Source organism: Solea senegalensis, linkage group LG19 (assembly GCF_019176455.1).
Source record: "Solea senegalensis isolate Sse05_10M linkage group LG19, IFAPA_SoseM_1, whole genome shotgun sequence".
NCBI lineage: Eukaryota > Metazoa > Chordata > Actinopteri > Pleuronectiformes > Soleidae > Solea > Solea senegalensis.
This window is the reverse complement of record NC_058038.1, coordinates 10,548,927-10,572,749: the sequence shown is the minus strand read 5'-3', so window position 1 is coordinate 10,572,749 and position 23,823 is coordinate 10,548,927. Positions and strand designations below refer to the sequence as shown.

Sequence of the window (23,823 nt, the reverse complement as noted above, 5' to 3'; positions counted from 1 at the left end):
TTTTAAATCTGTAATTTAACTTTTAAGTATGTTAATATAACCCTATCTATGATTATTGTACCTCACAACATTTTAAATAACATCTGTTACTGGATAAGAATAAATATAAAATTGCATCAACTGCACAATGTCTTGGCAAATATATTGCACTCTGTGATACTTAAAATGTGTTCTCATTCAGGAGTAAAACTCTACACAGGCCATGGAAACCAATCAATATTTATTTTGAAACGATTTTACACTCATGCAAACACTCTATTATGAGTAGTGTATCCAATGTATGTGAGGAGTAAAACCTTCATAAATGTTACATACTGGACCTTTAAGTACATATTTGATCATAGTGAAAGTACTTGAAAACGTACACTACACATCCCGTCATGCTTAGCGCAAGGCAGGAAGTACGTCATCACGTCGTTGGAACCTTCAGCTGTCAGACTTTGGCCACCCTAAAAAGTACAGGTTTTGTTAGCAAACTAATTCGAAGTATTAGACCAGCGCCGACTTTATTTAAAGTTGTGCATTCGACTGCTAATCGATTCTTGGACGTGTGACCTGGAGAGCGAAGCGCAAGGATTGCACGACGGCGGAACATCGTGTTGTAATCGCTGCTAGTTTTTGCACGACAAGCCAGCGATCCTGAGCGGGTGTAAGGGTAGATGCAGGGAGGGAGTAAAAAAAGGCAAAAGTCTTTGTGCTTCCCTTCCCCCTCATCAAAGCAAAGGGGAAATGTCTCTGTCTAAAGGAGGTAAGGGATTCTTCTTTTCACCCTTTTTCTTTTTAAACAGACGTCCATTTTATGTTAATTATCGAGGTGGAGTTTGCGTGGAAGTAGTTTGGCTAGCTATGTTTGAAAAATGTAACCTTGCCAGGTGGAAGGCTGCATGTATGAGAGGTGGAAAAACACGCGAGCCAGCACCTTTCCTCTGCGTTCTGTTGCATTGTGTTTTATATATTATAATGCGAAGTCTCCGGTCTGCCTTGTGTATTGGGCTATTCCTCGCAGACTTAGACCGATAGCACCATTAATGTTCATAATGTTAGCTAAAGGCTACAGTCGCGCCGTAAGTGGTGGTTAGCTAACATAGTTTTCACGGCAATAAAATAAAGAGTTTTTGCCGAGCTGTAATTATGAAACGATTTGCCCGTGAGCTGGAATTTACCGCGCACAGATTAGTTTCCCCCCCCTCTCTCGTTTGGTGAAGTGAAGCATAGTGGGACCACAGGTGTTTGTGTTTTCGGCCTCATGACTCATCGATTGCGGTGGGTGCTTTTGGATTGACCAGTATCTTGGCGCTCTTATGATAATATTTTCACGACTACTGGTGCATTTAAAATGGGGGGGGAAAACAAGGTTCTACCTCACCCCGCAGTCGAAATCGCTTTTTTTTTTATTTAATAGGTGGCGACACCAGTGACCATGGAGCTATCGCACACTTGCCTTAAGCCTGTCAATCAGCGAGTGAGGCTGTGCTGTGTAATTACTGTACTCTGCTGAATTAAACACACACACACACACACACACACACACCTTGGAAAAATCAAGGTCCTTCCTCTGCGTCATACAAACACTCACTGTTCTTGTTAGGGCAAACCTAACTGTTCCTGTTAGGTTTGCCATAAATGTTCTTAACTCGTAATGCGACCTTTAACCACAGCCTCAAATATGAGGTTCTGCCTCATTAGAACCTCGCTTTGGTCTTAATAAAGACTACTGTTACTGACCAAGTCTATAAGAGGTACACCTACCAGCCAATTTATGTGGTTCATCCAGTTGGATACATGATAAAAGGCACCTATTATGGTGTTTTACTGTGTCTATCTACTTTAAGGTTTGAATGGTTGCAGCTTTCAGAGATGGTCTTCTGCTTACCTTAGTTCTATCATATTTCAGTTACTGTCGCCTTTCTATAATTTTGAACCACTCTGGCCATGCTCCTGTGGCATCAACATGGCATTTTTGCCTAGAGAACTACTGCTCACATTATATTTTCTCCTCCTCTGACATTTTTCTGTAATTCCCAGAAATAGTTGTGCATGAAAATCCTAGCAATTTCTGAAAAACTCAGACTAGCCCATCTGGCACCAACAACCGTACCATGGTCACAGTCACCTTTCCTCTCCATTCTGTTGCTCGCTTTGAACTTCAGCTGGTCGTCTTGACCATGTCTAAATACCTAAATGCATTGCATTTACATTGAATTGCTGCCATGTGATTGGCTGATTAGATATTAGCTTTAAGCAGTTGATCAGGTATGCCTAATATAGTGGCCTGTAGCCTGGTGAGTGTAACAAAAATGAGTACACACACGCGCACACACAAAGAGCATGATGTCAATTTACATTTCACGTTCACCGCGTGTGCTGTTCCACAATCATACTAGCGTTACCATGGTTGGGAGTACACACTGTTTTGAGAGGGCTGTGTAGATTGGCTGGGCGCTGCTCAGGCACTCGCAGCCCTGTGGCCTACCATGGCATGTTTTGACTTGCAGCACCAATACCTATTGCAGCGTCTCTTTGTTGACAGTTCACTGGCTGCAAGCAGATACTCCATAGCTGCTACACTGGTTCTGTGCTGATATCATTACACTGTGCACCATAGCAAGTCAGAGGTGTCCCTGTGGAGTTGATTGTTTATTTCTTTGTTTTGCTTTTTTTCCTCAAGTTGTGCCTTCTCTGTTCAAGGGTGGAGTGGGCCTAAGTACATTGCTGCACTGTTCATTGTATTGCTGACCCATGTTTGGAGATTGGGTTCTCCCTAACTGCACTGATAGGACAGCATTTAAAATTATCTGTGCATGAGTCATCAGTGTGTGTATACGAGCCCACACCGAGGCTGGAGCTTTCTGATGGCGACTTGCCGTGCAGCTAGTGACACTTTGATCCCATGCACAATCCAGAAATTCTTGTTCCCATTACGTATGTATTACTGCACTGTGGGTATTTTCCACTGAACATCTTTGGTTTTCTAAGAACTACAGCATTTCCTGTAAATGTGCAGCAGTTCATCACCAACACAAAATCAACCGTCTGAGTAAGACACCTTGGCTATTCTTCACACATTAGGAAAATACTGTTTCATAATGTGTTTTTCCTTTACTGCTTCACTATACTTAGATTGCAGGTATGGCTGAGTTCATTGCACTGTTGTGTGCTATCAGGGTTAATTTGAGGAGCAGGCGGATCTTGCAGCACAAAGCTGCAGTGAAGCCGGCTTTGGTCGGCCCAAATGGGGACAGTGATCTCCAAGCAGGCCAAGTGAAGTGACATCATATTTCCCCAAAGGGTCCTGACAGTTGTTGTGTTTGCAACGGATGTGTCCAGTCCTACTGGCCATGAGTCATATCCCACCCCACAGCCGTGGCTACAGGGTCACAGCGCACACCACACAGTGGACTGCTTCCTGAGAGGGGCATTATAGTATTTCAAAGTCCATTAATACTTCACAGTGAATACTTCCAGCAATAACTCAGAGTTAAATATACCGTGCAGTCTGCAGCTTTTCTGCTGCAGCAAAGGATTGTTAAACACGTCTTTCAGCTTGAATAAAACACATGATGTTAGATGCTTGGCATGTGAGATGCCTTTGAACTGCACCACAGTGTTTGTGTCCTACTCATGCTTCATTGCATGAACAAAACACTGTCTTATATGCTGGGTCCTGGGAAGGCTTTTAGTGCTCATACTTTATCCTATGCGGAGGAAATGCAAAATCTATTTTTGATTCGGCATGTGTGAGTAAATCACACTCAAATCTCTCCCTACCACATTAAACTATCATAGGCTGTCCAGACACTGCTGGCCTATTTTAGGGCTGCCGCACAAAATGGACCTGTCTGACATTTCAGTGGTCAGCCATAGAATCTAAATTCTCGGTAAAACTGCACTTCCCTTTCAGCTTAATCTAGCAAAGCAGGGGTTTACCCAATTATACTTCCTTCAGACTAGATGTGACTCACCCATTGGTAAATACGCCACAGAAATAGTTCCAGTTGGTTTTTGTAGAGAGTTGTTGCATATGTTCTGCATTGAAGGTCCCTTGCTTGTACACTTAAACTAGGGTAGAATATGTATTGCTTTGCACCCTGACTGTGTTCTGCAGCAAGAACAGGAAACAACCAGCCAGGTCTATACTTTTTTCATCATACCCCAGTGGGGAAAATCTGGCCAAATTCTGGATAAAGGTCAAGAGAAACATTCTGTTTTTCCCACTGACCTTGCAACATGAGCAAACATGTTGAACACAAGTGTCCCATGTCAAGAGGAGTTGAGTTGTTTTTCCTGTGTTGTTGCTCGTACGCCCGGTAGCTGTGTCATTCTGGCAGAGACTTGAAGCCCCTTGTGGGAAGTCCCAAACACTGCTGGTAAACCGTGTTTATGAATGGACTGCTGTCACTGATTAAACACAGACAGGTTCTAGACCGGCACCGTTTACAGCACTGTACACAAGATATGTAGAAAATGTAAGGGATCATGAACTGAGACAAAACAGAAAAAGATATCGGTAAATTATTTGTAAGCACAGTTAAAAAGAAGTCATGACAGGAAGAAGGCACCCCCACCACCACTATTTGAGTCATCATACCAATGTCTACTAGTCACTGAGTTCACCTTCTCTCAGTTGCAGGGCCTTAGCATTGAGTACACCTAATCTCCAGTTAGATAACAGATCATTTGCTTTGGTTTGTGTAGGTGGAAATTCATTACAACCTTGCTAACACTCCTCCCTACCTGTCCAGAATGGAACACAATCTATCAATGAGCCAAAGTGCATATGCTACATTTATGTGGCAGAATTTAGTGTTTGTTAAAGCCTCTTGTTTTAGATTTAGTGTCATATTGAAAATGGGCTCATAAAAGATGTCAAATCCTTTTGCCACTCTCCCTCAAAACAATACAAAATGTACTTCCTTCTTGGCCACCTTGTATTAATTGGAGCTGAGATGATTTTTATTTTCCCCTTAATTATTGTCTTACAGGGAAGAAGAAGAACCCTGGGCTGAAGCTGGCCAAAGAAGTGTTTGTGCCGCCCCCAGCAGAAGCAGCAGCGTAAGTCTCCTTTTTAGAATGGGGCAGTGACGGCAGCCCTATTAACCAAAGGTTGCAAAATTAGGGTCAACATTTTTGGGTCAATTAATGTAAGTGTATATTATTAGTATGCAGATTCATGGGTCTTGTGGAGAATTCCCTTCCAGCAGTGCCACAGTATCTTTCCTTAATGTAGACAGTCAAAAATGAAAGGACAGCTGACATTTCAAAAATTAGACTGAAAGTAAGCATCAATTTAAGAACATACCCCCCTCTCCCCGGGAATGCAGCCCAGTCTCTGCCCTCCATGTAGAACTCCACTGGCTGGTTAATTATGAGCTGCAGAGTTGCATCACTTGACTTTTATTATTTATTGTTTTACCCTTGACATTAGCCAGTGTTTGCCTCAAACTAATGCAATGAATTATCTAATAAAGATGCATTTTGTTCTTCTTGCTTATACGGTAGATGTATGCCCCATTACTGAGTGTTGTATGGGAACTGACACACTGTTGCTGTTGTCACACACATTTGAATCCTTGCAATGTCTCTGCTTCCTCTCCTTGCAGGCCCCCTCGAGATCTTGACTCTAAAGCTTGCGTCACTATTGGAGATAAGGTAAAGCTGGATCGTTCTTCCGCCGGGATACGTTGTTCTACTTTTTTTTTAGATGAGCTGAATGCATACATTGCTGAATGTCTGCCTTGTCTGTGCAGAATTTTGTGGTGAAGGCAGATGACCTGGAGCAGATTTCAGAGCTGGGGAGGGGAGCGTACGGTGTCGTGGACAAGATGAGACATGTGCCCAGTGGTGTTATCATGGCTGTCAAGGTAGGGTAGGAGGCTGCTACTCAGGTTACCTGATTTGGCTTCTGTGTACATGCACCATGCTTTTAAAATAGAAGCAGTTACTCATACACGTATTCAGCACATGAGCTCATTATGGATGGGGGGGGGGAATACAGCACTATTGTGATTTTTTTTCTTTTCTTATGGTTCTAATTTGTAAATGAGAATTCTGTTTGTGCAGAACAGAATTTATTTTAACTTTATTTTGTTGCATTGTTCAAGTTACTAGTAGCAGTACAACAATGCAGCAATAACAGTTACTTTTGCGAGATAAAACAGATGTTGACAAACCTTTCTTTTGAATGTCATTTGCAATCGAAAAGGTCAATAAATTGCGATAAGCCTAGGCAATGAATAAATACTTTAACAGTATTATATTGCAGATTCAATGTAGTTTACTTCAATATCAAGGTAAAAACATTTGGCAGTGTTTATCAATATCATATTCATTATGCAAACATGCTGTGAGACATAATGCAAATGCTATGAATGTTTTACCTCAGATTTGTGAGATGTTTCTGTGTTTAATTATTGTTTGTTTTCTGTCTATCAAGAGGTTTGATACCAAAACTTAGTCTTAAATAATCTGACGTTTTACCATGATAATTGTCAATATTGACTGATTACTATGTTATTTGTGATCCAAGTTTTTGACCATACAAACGAACCCTAATCGCATTGAAGCATAATAGAAGTGTAATATAGCAACAACATGGTATCACGGCATAAGCATTGTGATAATGTAGTTTAATGACGCTTTAGGCGATACCTCTTACAGCTCACCTCAGAAACATCAGATCTGAGACATTTGCCGCGGCGGTACATTCAGACACGGTGCATCAGTTGCCCTAAGTAACAGCCACCCTTCGATGAAAGTGACCGTCCACCTGTGATGTTTGTCTCCCCAGAGGATTCGTGCCACAGTCAATAGTCTGGAGCAGAAGAGGCTTCTGATGGATCTGGACATTTCTATGCGGACAGTGGACTGCTTCTACACTGTGACCTTCTACGGTGCCCTCTTCAGAGAGGTAAAGCCGATGTTTAAGTCTTAAAAACCCTTGTTGGTTGCTGTGACCACCTGTCAGTCATCACTACGTTTCTTCATCTTGTCTCTGGGACAACTCTTTTTCAGGGGGATGTTTGGATCTGTATGGAGCTGATGGACACGTCTCTGGATAAGTTCTATAAGAATGTTATTGAAAAAGGCATAACCATCCCCGAGGACATCTTGGGAAAGATCACAGTAGCAGTACGTCCTGTCCCATATTTCACCACTGAGCAGTGAAATGAGATGAGAAAGACAGTTTTTTTTTTTTTTTTTGTTAACGTGGTAGTTGTGTCTTAGCGAACAACAGCCACGGGCTCCCGAGTTTTTCTGAAGTCTGGTCGTCATAGTGAGGTTGCCAGGCAACCAGTAATATAGTGTGGATGAAGTGCTGGGTGCATCGATTAACTTAAATGGTCACATCACGTAACCTCCTAAAAGCACAAATGATCAAAGATTTCTGTTTAAGCAATGAGAGAAGTACTCATGTAATTCTCTGGTAGAATTATTTCTTAACATTTTCCCCCCACTTAACAACAACCATATATGATTTGCCTTAGCTTACAAAAAAGTTCCCATTTGTTTTTTCCAAATAATATTTGCTGAATGTTGGTATGCTGCATGTTTGTTGCTAAATGGAAATACGACTGTAGGGAAGCTGTATCTTCTAACCTATGTCTTCAGTTTGTGAGATTGCATTTCTGCAGAATTCCGGCTTTTCCCTAATGTTATGTTTTTTGATTGACTCCACAGATTGTCAAGGCATTAGAGCATTTGCACAATAACCTGTCAGTGATACACAGAGGTAAAACTAGGTGTATTGTTTTCCATTTCTCCCACTGATCTCTCTCTCTCTGTCAAATATAAGTTTTATGGCATCTCTTTCATCCTTCTCCCAACGGTGTCTCTCTCTAGATGTGAAGCCCTCCAATGTTCTGATCAACACCCTGGGCCAAGTGAAAATGTGTGACTTTGGTATCAGCGGCCACCTGGTGGATTCTGTGGCCAAAACGATGGATGCAGGCTGCAAACCCTACATGGCGGTAAGACGGGATAGGAAAAGATCAGGGAGGAGATTACTGGTCATGGCTCGTTGAGATTTAAGGAAAATAGTTTTTTTTTTCTTCTTCTTTTTTTTTTTTAAATGTATCAAAGGTTTGGAGCAATCAGAGAGGTATGGCCACCATCCTTTTCTGAGATCTTTGAAACACTCAAGTGCAGGAGTGAAGCCAAAAATGCACACACCTGGAGCTGTTTAACTGTTTTGAAATTTAGATCCCAAACTGAAATGAATCCAGCTTCTGCTGTAATGATGGCCGAGTTCCATTTAGCCTCCTCAGTTGCAGCGCGCATGCTGGCTCGCTGTAATCCTGCTGTGACTACAGTGAACTGAACAGATCCACCATTAAGGTTATCAGGAACACCTGTGCTTTTCCTGCTAAAACATGTCAAAATGTCTGCTGTGCAAAAGGCGCTTTAATTAATTAAAGAATAACAACAATTCACGTCGACATTGACACCTTCCGGTGCTTTGAAGCCTCCATTTAACCCAATCCCCATCTGCTTGTCTCTGGGCTGTGGGTGGAGGCCGCAGTATCTGGAGAAAACCTGGGGTGAACCAGGATTCGAAAATTAGATTCATTATTATTCTTGATCATATTAAAATTTCAATAAAGTTGGTATTTATCTATTTGCTCACAATTTCCATTACAGCCTGAGCGGATCAACCCTGACCTCAACCAGAAAGGCTACAGTGTCAAGTCAGACATATGGAGTCTTGGTATCACAATGGTGAGTTGTGTTACTTACTTTAGGTGAAATGTGAAAAGCTTCCGTCCCCCTCCAGCAGCACCACAACTGAGTCAGAAACTTACGCCATGTTTGTACCACACTATTAGGACTTCATGCCGTCATCAGTTAATGTATAATGTATAAAATATAATATAAAAAAACAGATGGATTTCCAGTCCTTATGAATACTCAGGGCAGAATCCAATGTGTCTTATTTGTTTGAACATCAGCAAATGTCCTAAACTAGTCCAAGTGGTTCCTTAAATCCCTATGTCAAAACGTTCACATTTCTGAATCGTCTAGTGAACTGTTGACACTGATCAGACCTGCCTGATTAAAATCTTTCCCGAGTTATCGGATCACAAGTGGACAATGTCTAAAAGCACCCGAAGCATCCTGAATGCATCTTCAGATGCGATCACAAACATAAACACATTTACAGAGGCCACCTCTCACGGCTGATGTCCTCTGACCTCTCGCGGCCCATACATTGATTTACGCCTAAGTACAGTCGGACAGCCATGCATATTTGCATATACGCTGATGAAGTTAGGCCGAATCACATGTGGTCAGAGGTCAATACAATGTTTTTAGCAGATGAGTAAACAATACTTTGTGTTGCAGTTGACGGTCACTCTCGATGATCATAGCTGATGGTCCCTTTTACCAAAATCATGCCGCGAATTTATAAAGTCCTGCCGTAGCATTTAAAGCTGTAGTGAGTTCTGCTTCCTCTCGTCTTCTAGATTGAGCTGGCCATTTTGAAATTCCCCTACGACTCATGGGGCACTCCGTTCCAGCAGCTCAAACAAGTGGTGGACGAGCCATCTCCACAGCTGCCCGCTGACCGTTTCTCTCCAGACTTTGTAGATTTCATCTCTCAATGGTGAGTAAGCCTCGCACTCGCCACCATGGCTGAAAAGAAAAAAAAAAGGTATCGTTGACGCCCAGTAGGGGTCGGTGTTTACTTGGTTTTTACTGAAAGAGGTGACATAAATGCAATACAATAAATGTATAGAGGCCCAACTTGACTTTACACATGGTCACGTAGGCATTTGTTTATTTTAAGACATGGGTTTCATGTTGATTTGTATGGTTCTACTCTTAATTTATCTCTTGTTTTTGTTTTTTTTACAGCTTAAGAAAGAAGCCAAGTGAGAGACCAGCTTATACAGAACTAATGGTCAGTGTTTTGTTTCTTTCACCCGAAAAACGCCAGCGATGATATTTGTGATCCAAATGTGTAATTCCAACTTCACCATTTAACATCTTCGTGTGTATTGTTCACTGTGCTGCAGTTCCTGCTTTTATCCACCAGAGGCCAGGCTTTCCCTGATTAACCCCACTAACACTATGGTGTCTGTATCTATTTAAACAACAAGGGTGTTGTCTAAATAATGAAATGTCATCAGATAAACTGTATGCGTTTGTGTCACTCGAGAGTACGTCTCACTCTGCCTTTTCCTCTTTGCAGAAACATCAATTTTTCACCCTGCATGACTCCAAAGACACAGACGTGGCCAGTTTTGTCAAGGTCATCCTGGATGACTGATGGGCTCCCCCCCGGGCTCCACCCCCGTCAGGGTAGGCGGGACCTCTCGACAGACGAATCCAACGGCCTACCTTTTTTATTTTAAAACTCACTGGAATGTCAGACTCTCATGCACCATCACACAACGGGGGTGGGGGGGGGTTGGGAGGGAAGACCCAAAGACTGACAGCAGCACTGGAGTGGGAAAAGTGATGGTAATCTATGAACTTGTACGGTCAACTGGAGAGGTTTAATTCACTCCTCCAAGCTTCCTGTGTGCGCAGTTATCCAACATGACAAATAATGAACTGAACATGATTTGTTGTTTTTGCCTGTTCTTCTTTTGTTTTTGACCCCACTACCCTTCTTATCTCTTTTCTTCAGAATGGACAGAGCCAACCATTGTTTTTTTTTTTTTGGTGGCGCGCATTATATGAATAATTTGAATTTCATTTGCAAAAAAAACCCCCCAACAGTTAATGTGTATGTTGTTGCATATGAAAAGGTATATTTGCAAATTGCGTTTGTAATGTTTTCTCATTATACAGAGTTTTGATACTGTATATCGTTGACGAGTGTGAATTCTACCGGACTAAGGCCTTGTTTGTCAGATGGAATCAGGTGTGCATTTTGACCTGGGTCTGCCCGGAGGTGATCGGTCATCACAGGGGCTGTAGTTGCCCTTAGCAGGGTCGTTGAGAGGATCCATGGCTGAGACAAACATAAAGAAATATCAAAAGTCACATTCTGAGCAAGAGGAGTTGCGAATCATTCCTAGATCGCTTGGTGGTGTGCGGCGTTTGATCAGTGATGTCAGGCGTAACCCTCCGTGTTTATTGACTCTTCACTACTCGACTTCTTTCTTGGCTGTTAAAGAGTGGGCTTCAGGGTCGCCATTGTTACTACCTGGAGGTATTCAGGGGCTGCCTTTATCAAGCTCACAGCTTTACCCTCTTTTGTGTACCATTTTGCAAATCATTGTCATGAATTACTGCATAAATTGTGTTTTGTTTTAGTTTTTTTTTTCCTTTTTCTGACCTTTTTGCTTTAATTTTATTTTGGCAGCATTCAAGCGTATTAACCGATTTGCCTACTTCTTCAATTCTGGATTTAGTGTAGACTTTTACATACAGTATGAGGCTCTTATGTTTTGTTTTTTTCCCAAATACCTTATCATGCCTTACACAAACAGTATGGTAGGGAAATAATTTATGTGTCGAAGATGTAAATACTATCTCTTTTTTTTTTTTTAATGTAACATGGCACTGTCCTTATCTGGCAGTGTAGATGAATGGTAGAATGGTTGGTATTAGTTTTAATGCAGTGTGACGCACACATTCAGACACTTGTACTCGGAGGCCCAGCTGACTCTCGTACCCCTGTTGTGGACTGATGTGTTGTTAGGCTCGACAGGTTTTTTTTTTTTTTGTCTGTGCTCACGAGGAGACACCCTCTCCTCAGCTGCCTCCTTGAGTGCTGCAGCGGGAGCCTCTCCTCAGTTCAACAGGGGGCCAGTCATTATCTCTTCTGTCAGACCATGCTATGCAGAGCCCGTTGGACTCGTAAACAAAAACGCCCTTGCCATGTGGCAGTTTCCCCACTCCAAGTGTTCAGAGACTGTGATGGTGATGGTGGTGACGAAAGCGATAATTGCCATGCCTCTGCTCATGGCTAGCACTCATTGCCTCTCTGGTTTACACTGTAGTGCGACCTTTATCAAAAGTCAGTGAGTTAGGAGTATTTATGATTGTGAATAATAAGGGAAAGCTAGCAACACCACAAAGAAGCTGTTGTTTTTTTGTTTGGTTTTCTGTTTTTTTTTCTTTTCTTTTTTTGTTTATTGCTTCTTTTTGTTGTTAGTTGGCCTTCTTCGGATTGGGCCGCTCCCTTGGCGTGTAAAACCTGAGCTTTTTACGCTGATCACAATGAGAATGGAACACTTGCTCTACCTCTTACTCCTTCTCTCTATTTGCCACCTTTTTATCGGGTGGGACTGACAAACTTGAACTATGGAAAGACACAAAAATAAAGGCTATATTGTTCAGTGCATGTGTATACAGCATTTGTGTCGTGGCTGCTACAGATTAACAAGCGAGCCTTATCACTAAAACCCCAACAATCACTTTACAGAACCCACAAATATTCTGCGGATAATCTTCTTCTTGCAGCTTCTCCATTTAGGGCTCGCCACAGCTGGTTATCTGCCTCCATCTTGCCCTTATGTCGTCGTCCTCCACAACATCCATGAACCTTCCCTGTGGTCTTCCTCTCTTCCTCCTGCCCTGAACCTCCATCTTCAACATCCTTTGTCCATTATGATCACTATCCCTCGAAGCATCTCAACTTTCACACTCATTTCTTTACCTTCAAACTGTTCCACCTGAGTTTCGTGGATAACCCACACAGAGAAATCCATACAGAGCATTCATTTGATTTAACACTGGCATAAAATACATCCCTGTCATTGATTAGAACAGTAGGATTTCAGCAGCTACAATGACGTGTAATCATTGTGCTGCGAGTGTGAGCAAGCGCACATTCTAAAGGAAATGTGGATTTTTTTTTTACTTTATGTTGCCATCATTTTTCACCAAATATAATTGTTGCCACTGGGATAAGTTTCTAGTTTTAAAAAATGGTGTCATAGCAGTATGGGTCCACAACTGACGGATCATCTTCATCACATGTGCCATTCAGTGTTTACTGAATTACTGAATTTGCACTTTAATGGTTGTTGTTGTTGACAGAATTGTTTCTTTTTACAGGTTGATTTTATTCAGATTCAGGCAACGTTGCTGATCCCAGAAGGCCGACTCATTTGATGCTTACCCCAATTACATGCCGTGGCTTTGGATTGACAAAGAAAGGTCAAAGGGTATTCAAGTAATTGAACTCCCTGCCCTGTAAATTGCACGGCAGAATTTAAATTGATCAGAGTTTAACAACCTGAACGCAGACGGAATGAAGGACTTTGAACACCCATTAGTTCCTGTAAACGACACACTGAAAAGGAGACGGGAGACACTGAAACTAGTTGTACCAGTCTAGAGTTCTCATCTTTCTGCACATTGCAATAAGACAATGTTTTCCATCCTCTCACATGTGATACTGTAAAGACAGCATAATGTAATGAAAGACTATGTGCAGAGGCCAGGTCTAGTGTTTCCATCTCTTGCCTCAATTAGAGTCCCATGGTAACTTAAACTCTCTTGCTGAGAAAGTAGAGCCCGCAGCCTCCACATTTATGAGCCTGAATTTGCGTAATACCACCTCGTCGACGTGTGTTCGAGACAAATTGCCACAAATTAGGATGCCATGTGCGTAGTTACACTTGTTACAGTTTGGACTCCTGTAAACGCGCTTATGTAAGTACACTGAATTGAGCGCACGCCTCCCGACGAGCTGCGAGTCCTATGGTTGTGTTTTGAATAGAGAGCCGAATCCTGTGTTGCTCTCTTTCTGAGTGCCTATTGTGCTGTGAACGCGAACGACAGTGAGTCAACAAAAGCTCACTTTGAGCAGACTACTCCACTCTGAGTGTGTCTGTCAAAGACCGATGACTTCATGCCAGGATGAGAAAACTCAATGCTCGTAGACTGCAGGCAGTGGTCCACGGCTGTGCAGAAGAGTGGCCTCCCAGACATTGAACTAAAGACACTTGTTTATTTATTTATTTATTTATTTTTTAGGAGAGCAGGCCTTTGATGAGAACTTACATAATGCCACTCAAAAAGGTTGTCGTGTGAGGAGAAAATGGCCAGCATCAAGTTGAATAACTGTCCCAGCGCAGTGATGCAGAAGAAAATCAACACTTCTATGAGCTGCGAAAAGGCGTTTTAGGAACTCGCCGACAAAATCAGTCAAAGAAGAGTGGTATATAAGTGCATTTCTTTCATTTTATACTTCTTCACCAGACCTCAAATATGTCATTGCTTCAAAACATCAAGATTTTACAAAAGTAAACATTTGTTATAGGTGTTGCATAATTACAGTTTAAACTTCCCCATCATACAATACAAGCACAATTTACATTAATCCATATAAAAGTCCTCTGACATTGTTGCTCATTTGTTTAAAATGCAATATTTACTCTGATCTGGCTCGGCAAACATGATGAAAACATGCAGGGCAAATAAAACACGCTGCTCCTCATTTGGTTGTTTGTAAGTCTTAACATTGATATTGGGGAGAGGTATGATTTTATTGGTAGACATTGATTTGTCTTCTTTCAGTATTTATTATCCACCAACGTGCGAATGGAGAAGAATCTTGGACCTTTGAAGATATCCAGAGTTTTGTTTATTGAAACCTTTGTAGAGTTGAGGTCACAGACTAGTAGTGATTAAATCCATGCCTATTTTTACCCAGAGAAGTAAAGTTTGGGAATGTTTGCTGTTGCTCCAAGGGACCGTGGAGATGGACAGACGAGCGCTACACAAGACATGTAAGTATGCACAGTCAAGTCACAACGATGTCCTTATCTCATGCCAGATCTCACGACCTCCTGACCTGCCTGCGTCCTCAGACGGAAATCCAATGGCAGTGTTTTGCACACCGCCCAACAAGTCATTGTAGTGTCACAAACATGCACGCCATGATCTGTGCAATCACCCTGATTTGTGATGACTTATTTGAGTCAATAATTACTCATTGTGTTTTTTTTCTCTTTCGACGGACAAATGGGAGTTGTGGCTAAACTCGGGACATCAAACCTCTGTGCCCCGCTGACCCTCTGTCTCCGTTCCTTGCCAAGGAAAGCCTGGCCTGCCCCACACCGTGTCCTTAGATGGCAGATGCACAAGCGGCAGATGACGTTATATAAGTTTGCATGACACGGGGTGAGTAACTGTGATGGAAAGTTAGAATGGGGTCGCTTTCCTAAAGGAGGGTAACAGAAATCGGATCTTCTTGGGCGGTGGGCTGACATTGCACAACCTTACACAACGTGTTGTACTGTAGATGGGCTCCAGTTGCACCAGGTCTGAGAGGGGTTAGAGGGAAGAGTAATGAGTGTTGACAGGGACTCAGAAAGATGTGACCAGTTGAGTAGCCTTCACTAGGCCCATCCCCGTTGGAATTACAGGGTGTCTGGTGCAAGAAAACATGTACACTGTGTAACCACTGATCTTAGAAGCCGCCGCAGAGAATTCTGTCTTCTAACAGCCGTCTCCCTATGTATAAAAATGACAGATAAGACTCACTCTGTGAAGGATATACTCCACCCGAGGTTTGTTAGCCCACAGCTCTACTGGCTTGACAATCGTCCACACAAAATGCTTTTGTCACTGGAGAGACAATTCTGAAAAGGAAAAATGCCCTTTGTATTTTTGTTTGTCTGTGAGCAGCAAAACATCAAGAAGTAAGAGATGGATTCAGATGATGATACCCAGGGAAGAACTGATTATTATTAATAGTAGTACAACTATGGTAGTTGTAGTGGCAAACGTACACTTCATTCCAAAGCCACTGAAAGTCATTCGCAGTAGGCAGGTCTCTACGGGCTTGACTCATAGGTACCGTTTTAATTCATCAATCACCAAGGCAAGACAGAGTTTGCACATTTAGCGATTAATCGATTATTAATCGATTACTAAATTAATCGACAACTATTTTGATAATCGATTCATCGGTTTGAATCTTTTTTTCATGATGAAAACGAGATTTCCGTTTGTTTAAGCTTCTTAAATGTGAGCGTTTTCTTCAAAGAAATCATTAAAAGTTAATCATTTTGGTTTGTGGACAAAACCAGACATTTGAGAACATCATCATTTCCAGGTTTGACGAACACCGATCAACATTTTTTATGGTTTTCTGATATTTTATGGACCAAATGATTCATCGATTATGAAAATAATCGTTAGTAGAAGTTGTAAACTACTTCAACTGTTCACAGATTACACTGTAACAAGTAATGATTCCCCGCCATGTAATCTTGGTCATTAAGGATGGGTTAAAGTAAATAATGCAACATAATGACCGGGTTTTAGCACATTTTAACACAGCTATAGTGTTACAGTATATAATAATAACGTGAGTGCAACTCTGCTCAGTGTACTTCTGAAATGTTAGATGCAATCCTCCTCCCTTCTACCAAAAGCCTTGAGGGGAGTTTTGTGCTCTTTAGATTCAAAGGATTGGGTGACAAAGCAGATACTAGTCCGTGAATAAATCCTCCTGCAAGAAAGGAAAAGGTCTCAGAGGGACTCGCACAGAATGAGGCAATTACGTAATTATTCGGTGAGATTTTTGTCGTAAATAAATGACCAGTGTGTTGAACTAAGTGAACTAACTGAAATGAGGATTAACCTGGTATCTGATGCAAGGGCAAAGCCCTTGGTCTTGATTGTACTGTAAGGACTCTTAGAGCCCAGTATTAAAAGTGAACTAGTATTGTTCTGATGCCGCCACATGGACCGATTTGACAATTTGTTCTGGATTAAGCAAGTGGTAATTCCACTTTGAAGGACCAAAGGCAATGGACGTTACAAATCCCAGTGTCAAAGATTCTTTCTATTCATTTATCAAACATATATATCTTGGAAATGTCTAGTTTACCTGTAGGTTCTAATAATTTGAGCTGTTGTGGCAGTAAAAATAGTCAAAAGTCACACATTTTTAATCATTTCTATTGAGATTTTAGTCATAAAAATGTGCCATCTTTAAAAAAAAAAAGAAAAGTGGGCCGCCAGTTTGGGAAACACTGGTACACACGGTGAATCTGGCCTCAGCTTAAATAAATATGCACCATATACAGCGTGGCCCATTAATAGAGACTGCAATTATCAGCGATAGCAATTAGCATAGCTTCTGTGTATAATTCCAGCCTCGTCAAGACATCGCTGGCAAAACAAGGACGACGTGTGCTGTGCACTGCCTGATTTGGGGACATTCGGACTATTTTAAAACTTGGAGTGGCCACAGAAGGTGAAATGTAATATGTGTGCGTTCGCTGCCGGGGAAGAAGTGTGGTGGGTTTGATGTGAACAAGTGGGACAGCTGAGGACATGAGGCACTCTCTCCTGTCAAACCACAGCTGAAGAAAGACCAGACTGCCATGCTGCTCAAACTCACGTCTGTTAGGTTACAGGAATTGGGCTCAACACCTTTTTTATATTTATTTCTACATGGTTCAGTTCTCAGCCGGACATCTCCCACTCGCCTGATTACATAAATGCTGTTTCCGTGTTTCCAGTGATGACCTCTAGCATCACTAACAAGCATGTATTGATCTACCAGTTATGTTGCGATAGGCGGCCAGGCAAAATGAGCTGCACTTGGAGTACGACTCGGACTACTAATAAATTCCTGAAAATGAATAAATACTGAATAGTTGTTGGTGTTTCTGTCAAAACTGTGGCTTTGTCCACCTCAGGGTGACCATTAGGTCAAAATGTTATTTAAATAATGACATAGAGAGTTACAGTCATGACATCATCAGGGCTATAACTTGTGAAAATGTTCGTGTTTCCGAAACAAATCCAGAAACAGAAACCTTTATTTATGTCTTGAAGAGTTCACTTCCTGATCTTTATCACAACAGCCATTTTGACCTGATATAGGTCAATTTCATATGACCTGGGGGGCCACTGAGCGGAGGGGGGGGAACTGTTCACTCAGGGTCGGCGATATGATTTAGAAAATTATATCACAATGCAGAATTTCACAATAAAAGTGTCTGTGCTGACATGGAACAATGTATAATTTGCAATTAAAAGCATAGAAGTGACTCATGACTTAATGTTAAGTGGTGGGCTGCATTGAATTGAATGCGCGGCCACATTATGGCCCGTGGGCCGTGAGTTTGAGACCTCTGGGTTAAATAAAAGTCAACTAATCCTTAACTGATTTCTTGATGTGTTTACATGTTGTGGCAGGTCAAAGTGTCACCAGCTGCTACCACTGTGCTATTTTAAATGCTAACATGATTGTGACCACTTGCTACCCTTTAACTTCAAGTGTTTTATTGTGTTTTTAGGAGACGAGTTCATCTCCACCTGTCATCGTGAGCATCGTGAAGTTTCCATAAGCTCAGAGTTCATGGATTTTGCTGACATTTTTAACAGCGGCGTCCACTGAAGATCAATTTGCAGTGAAAGGTAATATAGTAATAAAACATTGCAAATTTTGTTGTATGAATTTCATCATCATCCAGTCTTTTCATGTCTTTGCATTATGTTAATGTTAGCCGTCCACATTGGAGCTTTAAAGTTAGAATGCTATGATGACGTTTTATTTTAAAAAAGAACTATTTTTGAAGGCTCCAAAAGGAAACTTTCTTCCAATCAAACAATTACTGTATGATTTGTACTGGTGCAGACTTGAATTCCCCTTAAAGCACAGTATGTCTATATAACAATGGCTTATGACTTTAACTGAACGAGCAGCTTTGAAAAAGCTGGACATAGGACACAATTATCGACCGCATATGAAATGAAAGGTAATCATCTGGACATAAATACAGAAGTAAAAATGTATTGAATATGGAAAATAAGCTGTTGGTAAACATTTTCCTGTAGAGTGAATAGTCTTATGTGGTAGTCTGGAGTTTTCTTCAATAGAACATGATGTCAATTTTGTATTTTCGTCCAACAGGAGCCTGGTTGCACTTCACGCCTCTGGATATCCGTTTGCAAAACGTCAACATGGCACCGACCAAATCGCGGCTCTTGAGGCTTCGAAACAGGAGTCGACGTCGGGACCAGTTGCCACTCGGCACGACGTTGGTGAGACTTCCTTTATCAGCTCAGCTGTAATGCACAACTAGATGTGTTGCTGTTGTGCTTTTCAGTATTACCCTTTCTTTTTTTTTATTATGATGTTCTTCTTTCACCCTCATTTGTCACAGGTAGTGTACAAGAGGGCATTCACTTCAACCCGAAAGAACCACACCAGGAGCATTAACACTCCAGGGAAAGGTTCCACCGGACTAAACAAGGATGGTGAGAACACACCCTAAAACACCTCTAATGCTCTGCTAATTATGCCGACTTATTCAGTATGTTTTGCCTGTGCCCTGAGGAGATCTCAGCTGAGTTGAAAACGTCAGCCATGCACGTCTACTGTTGATTCTGCCCGCTGTTGGCAAACTCCACGTTTAAATGAAAAGATCCGTCTTCAGGACAGATTAGTTCAGGGCTGAACAGTATTCCTCCAGCCCTCTGCACACCTGTTGCTGTTGACACTGGAGTGAGGTCAGTCAAAGATTGTTTTCTTTGTTGCCATCACATGACACTTGGTTTGTTACGGTGGGGATGGAGAGGTTAAAAAGCAGTGGCCTCTTAACCAAGGCTGTATTCCTGAGGGAGAGTTGATGCATTTATTGCCTATGTAGTCGAATGGAAACAAGCTCGTCCCCTGTGACAGCGAGTGTAGAAAGATGCTTCTCATCAACGCCGGCTAACTGCATGTCTGTGCACGCTAACGCAAAACAACGCGGGCTAAAAAAAGCAACCAAACCACCGAGACTTCATTTTATATATAAACCCGTGCTAATCTTCTGGAGCCCGAACTGATCGCGAAGCTATATCACTTTTGTCCTTCAGGGGATATACTGTGTCTTCATACAGCCACTGTTGCCACGGGCTACCTTTTGCATCAGACTGTAGCAAGGGATGCTGAGACGACGACAGGTTACAGTTAATGGGAGAATTCACCATCATGCTGTCGCCTATTTATTCCTATGCCTCTGCACCTTCTGACAGCCGGCGGCCCGAGGCGCTTGGCCCCGGCTCATAATTTCCACTCTAGCGTATCTTGTCATACGCGACCTCTAACACACACAGAGCGACTCTCCAGTGAATCTCTGCAGACACACAGACACGGCGACATTTTTTTTTGAGCAGCGTGCCACAAAAAAGAAAAAAAACAAACAACGAGGACTTTTCTTAAAATGTGGTACAAACATTCACTCAAGGAGAACGTGACTAGAATCGGGTGATCAAAGGTCAAGGTCACAAGATGACCTCGCACAACTGTTTCCTTTTCTAATCTTGTGAACGCGTAATCCCATGAACACTTTTAGAAAGGCTTTTTCAAATGAAACTGTGGCTTCACAAAAACATGATTTTGTCCTCCTTAAGTAATGTATTTAATAATACAGTATATGTTCTATGAGCCTGGAAAAGTGTTGTGCGTTAGTTGGTGGGCAGTCATGCTAGTTTCATTTTGATTGCGTGCATCCTTTTATAAGTAACATCAGAATAAACATTGTTTTAACATAATTGTCCAACATTCTTTATTTGATCTGATCATCAGCATTAGCAGCATCTGTTTTTGAATTATTCTTATCATGTCCTCCTCCTGCTGCTGCTCGTCTGTTATTTTAAGTGACAAGGAAAGTCAAAAGATCAGAACCAAACATTGATTACCTGAGCTCTCAGGTGTAATGCTGAGCCCGCTCTCTGATGCAGGGACACTCTTAATTGGCGTGCCGCCTTGCTCCGGTTACCTGCTCCCCTCGGTGGACATGGAAAACTTGCCCTGCTTTTGGTCCGCGCTCGCCTTCACGAGAGATCACTTCCATGACAAATACGGTTTCTTGTACATCGCATTAATTAGACCGCAGTCATGACCCTGACCTTTTCTTTGGCATCATCCCAGGGAAGGATGGCTTATGTTTGCTGAGTGTACATCTGAGATGTACACTTTGTACAGTATAAACCTTGTGTATTGCGCTTGTTTTACAATATATACTATTTCAGGCACTGATTTTGTTTGCTTTTAAACTGATAGGGCAATAAATAGTATGTGTGATGTCTGTGTTTTCTGACTTTTGAGCTCTAGAAACTTGTCTATCACGTCAATCTTGGTCTCTCTCTCTCTCGCTCGCTGTCTCTCACTGTCTCTTTCCCCTGAGGACTTTGTAATCAAAAGTCACATGTCACCTCCCGCGGAACATCAGCTGCGTTGTTTTCCTTATGCCAGACCTGCTTAAACCAAACATAAGCCACCTCTGTAATCTCAGGACAGGCAGGTCAGGGGGAGAATATTGTGCTGTGACGTAAGGAATAATCTCCTTGTTAGGATAAATCAAATTCTGAGGAGAGTGAAGAGGTCACTTGTTGTTTTTTTAGCATGGAGTATCAGTTTATTTATGACAAAAAACACCAAGTAAATGTCTGAATGCTGGTTGGTCAGCGAGTGAACAACAAGTGAAACGTGTTATCATTTGTGCATAAAACAATTCAAATAAGTTTGGTTTTTTTTTCCCTTAAACACTTCTCTTTATTCGTCTTAAAAGCTCAGTACGCGATGTTTCAATGTGACTTGGAAGATTCCCCATATATTTCTCCATCCCGTCCTGTACTTCATGGTTTGTCGTGAAGAATTCAGCGTCCCACAGCCAGATGTCATAAAAAACAAAAGAAAAAAAGGTTGTGTCCCAGTAAACATGCACCCGTGAGGTCTGAAGACAAGGAGATAATCTCATCTAGGAAAGGGAGCTGGTGATGATATCGACCATCTGCTTCATCTGTGGGGGATTTGATTGGCTCGCTGCAGCAGAGCAGAGCAGAGCAGTGAGGATGATTAGGCCTCCCTGGTGTCCCATTCCACTGGGTGCCAGGCTCGGTGTCATCATTGATTGGGTCGTCTAATCTTGTCCTGTCTGAATTCAATCTAAAGTGGCTTGGAGGAGGATGATCGCATTCCGCTTTGTGTTGTCTCCTGATTTTGTGTGCTTTGTAGAGAGTCTTGCACCAAATTCCTACTTCCTAATTTTCTTTTTTTTATAATTAATGCGATGTCTTTCATGGCTCTGGGCGGAGATCTGCACCTCCAGTGGCACCACTTCTGTCTCACATTATGCCCAGACCAAAGTGATCTAAACTGGGATTAATAATATTCATCTAACCCCAACATGGTGATGAATAATTAATGATTATAAACTCACTAGGTTTAAGTAAGGAAATAAATGTAACTGCAGGTTTACTGTCTACTGTAAACATGTCAAAATTGCATAAATTAAATGTAAATATCGGCAAGCGTCAACAAGCAAATTGATACCACTTTACAACAGCGATATGGCAACGGCATTGTGATCATTTTCTATTAAAGAGGTAATATTACCGTAATAATGTCTTACTTTTGATTAAGTTTCTGGATTTGTAAAGGAAGCAGTTTGGCCAAAAGAACAGTAACATGTTTTTACTGTTATTTCTAAAGTGATCGTCGGGTAATAACCATGTTGTTACTAGCAAATGTAATGCACACTTATATCACGCAAATATTATGTTCAGCTAACATATTCCGTCTTGTAAATGCCCAACAACTCATTACAAGTTCCCCCAAATCTCTCTCTCAATATCACCCCCTCAAAAAACCATTACACATACAATTGCTTAATCTTCCTCATCTGTGTGTGGACAGTGAGCAAGAAGAGTTTGTTTCCAAGTTTCTTTCTCTCCGTCTCTGTCTGCACTCCAGAGGCCGGAGCTGACGCTGCCGGTTGCCCAGATATTGTTATAGTAACCCCGGCTGTTGGCCTTTTAGTGGCTCTTTTATGTTGTGGCTGCTTCGTCCTGAGGGGCCCGATGTACCACACATCCAGTGGAAAGATGCCGGCTCCATTCACAAAACCACGTCCGTGCCACTGAGGGAGAGCACTGCGAGTGTGCTTCAGAGCAAGAGGGTACAAGAGACACAAGCGTGTCAATCCCCAGAGAAGTCTGTAGGAGAAGTGACACTGTATGTCGTTTTCAACTTGTTAAAGCTGCAGCTGGGCAGTGTTCGATTATTAGTGTGCTGCGTCATTCGTCTAAAAATGGGCTCTATACCTCCCGTAAAGATCCCTTAAAAGGTCATGCCATAACTGCTTCCTTTGCTCATATGTACTTTCACTTATGTATTATTGCTGTATATTATTAGCGGTGCTTAAAAGGATACATGTTGTTGTAAAACCGACTTGAGCAGTAGAATTCGCTTCTGATACTACTCCAACCTGTCCAGGGGAAATTGGTTTTCCCAGTTTCTGTACATTTGCATGTTACAGAGCTCATTCGCCAAATGACTGGCAACAGTTTATATTTAAAAGTAATGCATCCCCAGTGTTCAACTCTTATGTGTGAATGCATTTGTGTATAAATGGAAGAGATCACACATACCAAAGTCCTCACACTTTTGCAGATGCGTTCGTCTTATAAAAAGAACACGAGAATATTTAGATTAACAGCGTCAATGTCAATGCCTTCAATGCATAAACATATTGGCCGGCGAGACCAGTTTGGCGGTAACCTTTGTTGCTGAAGGGCTGGACGCGGTTCAGCACGTATCCGTGTCTCATCAGCTGTCCTCGTAAACAAGCCCCTCTCAAGTATCTGCCGTCCTTAAAAATGCTCCACCCTTAAAATCGCCGCGTTTATGGAATATAGTTTCACATCCTATTATTATTTCAGTGTTCAGTGTGCAGAGTTAAAGGGTTAAAGTTTCTTATCTCATCAGGGACGCTGAAGAATGACGAAGGAAAGAGAGACGTGTTGCTGATCTGACGCGTCACTTTCAGCCCGGCCAGCGTAATTAGTTTGCACTGTTTTGGAACGGCTCGATATTACCAGCAGAGCGTGTTATAATGGAGCCAGACA

General features: G+C 41.9%; 1 protein-coding gene and 2 long non-coding RNA genes across 3 annotated transcripts; 2 read left to right on the top strand and 1 right to left on the bottom strand.

Moving 5' to 3' along the window:
* The first annotated feature begins 422 nt into the window (after window positions 1-422).
* Window positions 423-12,293, top strand: LOC122784954 (dual specificity mitogen-activated protein kinase kinase 6-like). The gene is made up of 12 exons (XM_044050413.1): window positions 423-748; window positions 4,983-5,052; window positions 5,601-5,649; window positions 5,748-5,861; window positions 6,788-6,907; window positions 7,012-7,128; window positions 7,678-7,729; window positions 7,840-7,967; window positions 8,638-8,715; window positions 9,462-9,601; window positions 9,853-9,898; window positions 10,190-12,293. Exons 1-12 carry the CDS (start codon window positions 730-732, stop codon window positions 10,265-10,267), a joined length of 1,011 nt encoding a protein of 336 aa, XP_043906348.1. The 5' UTR covers window positions 423-729; the 3' UTR covers window positions 10,268-12,293.
* LOC122784955 lies at window positions 8,959-19,312 on the bottom strand. Its single transcript, XR_006362232.1, has 3 exons — window positions 19,301-19,312; window positions 12,548-12,550; window positions 8,959-9,022 (listed from the first exon to the last, which is right to left on the bottom strand). It is a non-coding gene; the product is annotated as an uncharacterized LOC122784955 (long non-coding RNA).
* On the top strand, window positions 18,269-19,152 carry LOC122784956. Its single transcript, XR_006362233.1, has 3 exons — window positions 18,269-18,342; window positions 18,839-18,969; window positions 19,092-19,152. It is a non-coding gene; the product is annotated as an uncharacterized LOC122784956 (long non-coding RNA).
* Window positions 19,313-23,823: the final 4,511 nt, after the last annotated feature.

Coding starts and splice junctions, on each gene's coding strand:
- LOC122784954 (XM_044050413.1), top strand. Junction 5,053..5,600: donor CCCCCAGCAGAAGCAGCAGC/GTAAGTCTCCTT, acceptor CTCTCCTTGCAG/GCCCCCTCGAGATCTTGACT. Junction 8,716..9,461: donor GGAGTCTTGGTATCACAATG/GTGAGTTGTGTT, acceptor CTCGTCTTCTAG/ATTGAGCTGGCCATTTTGAA.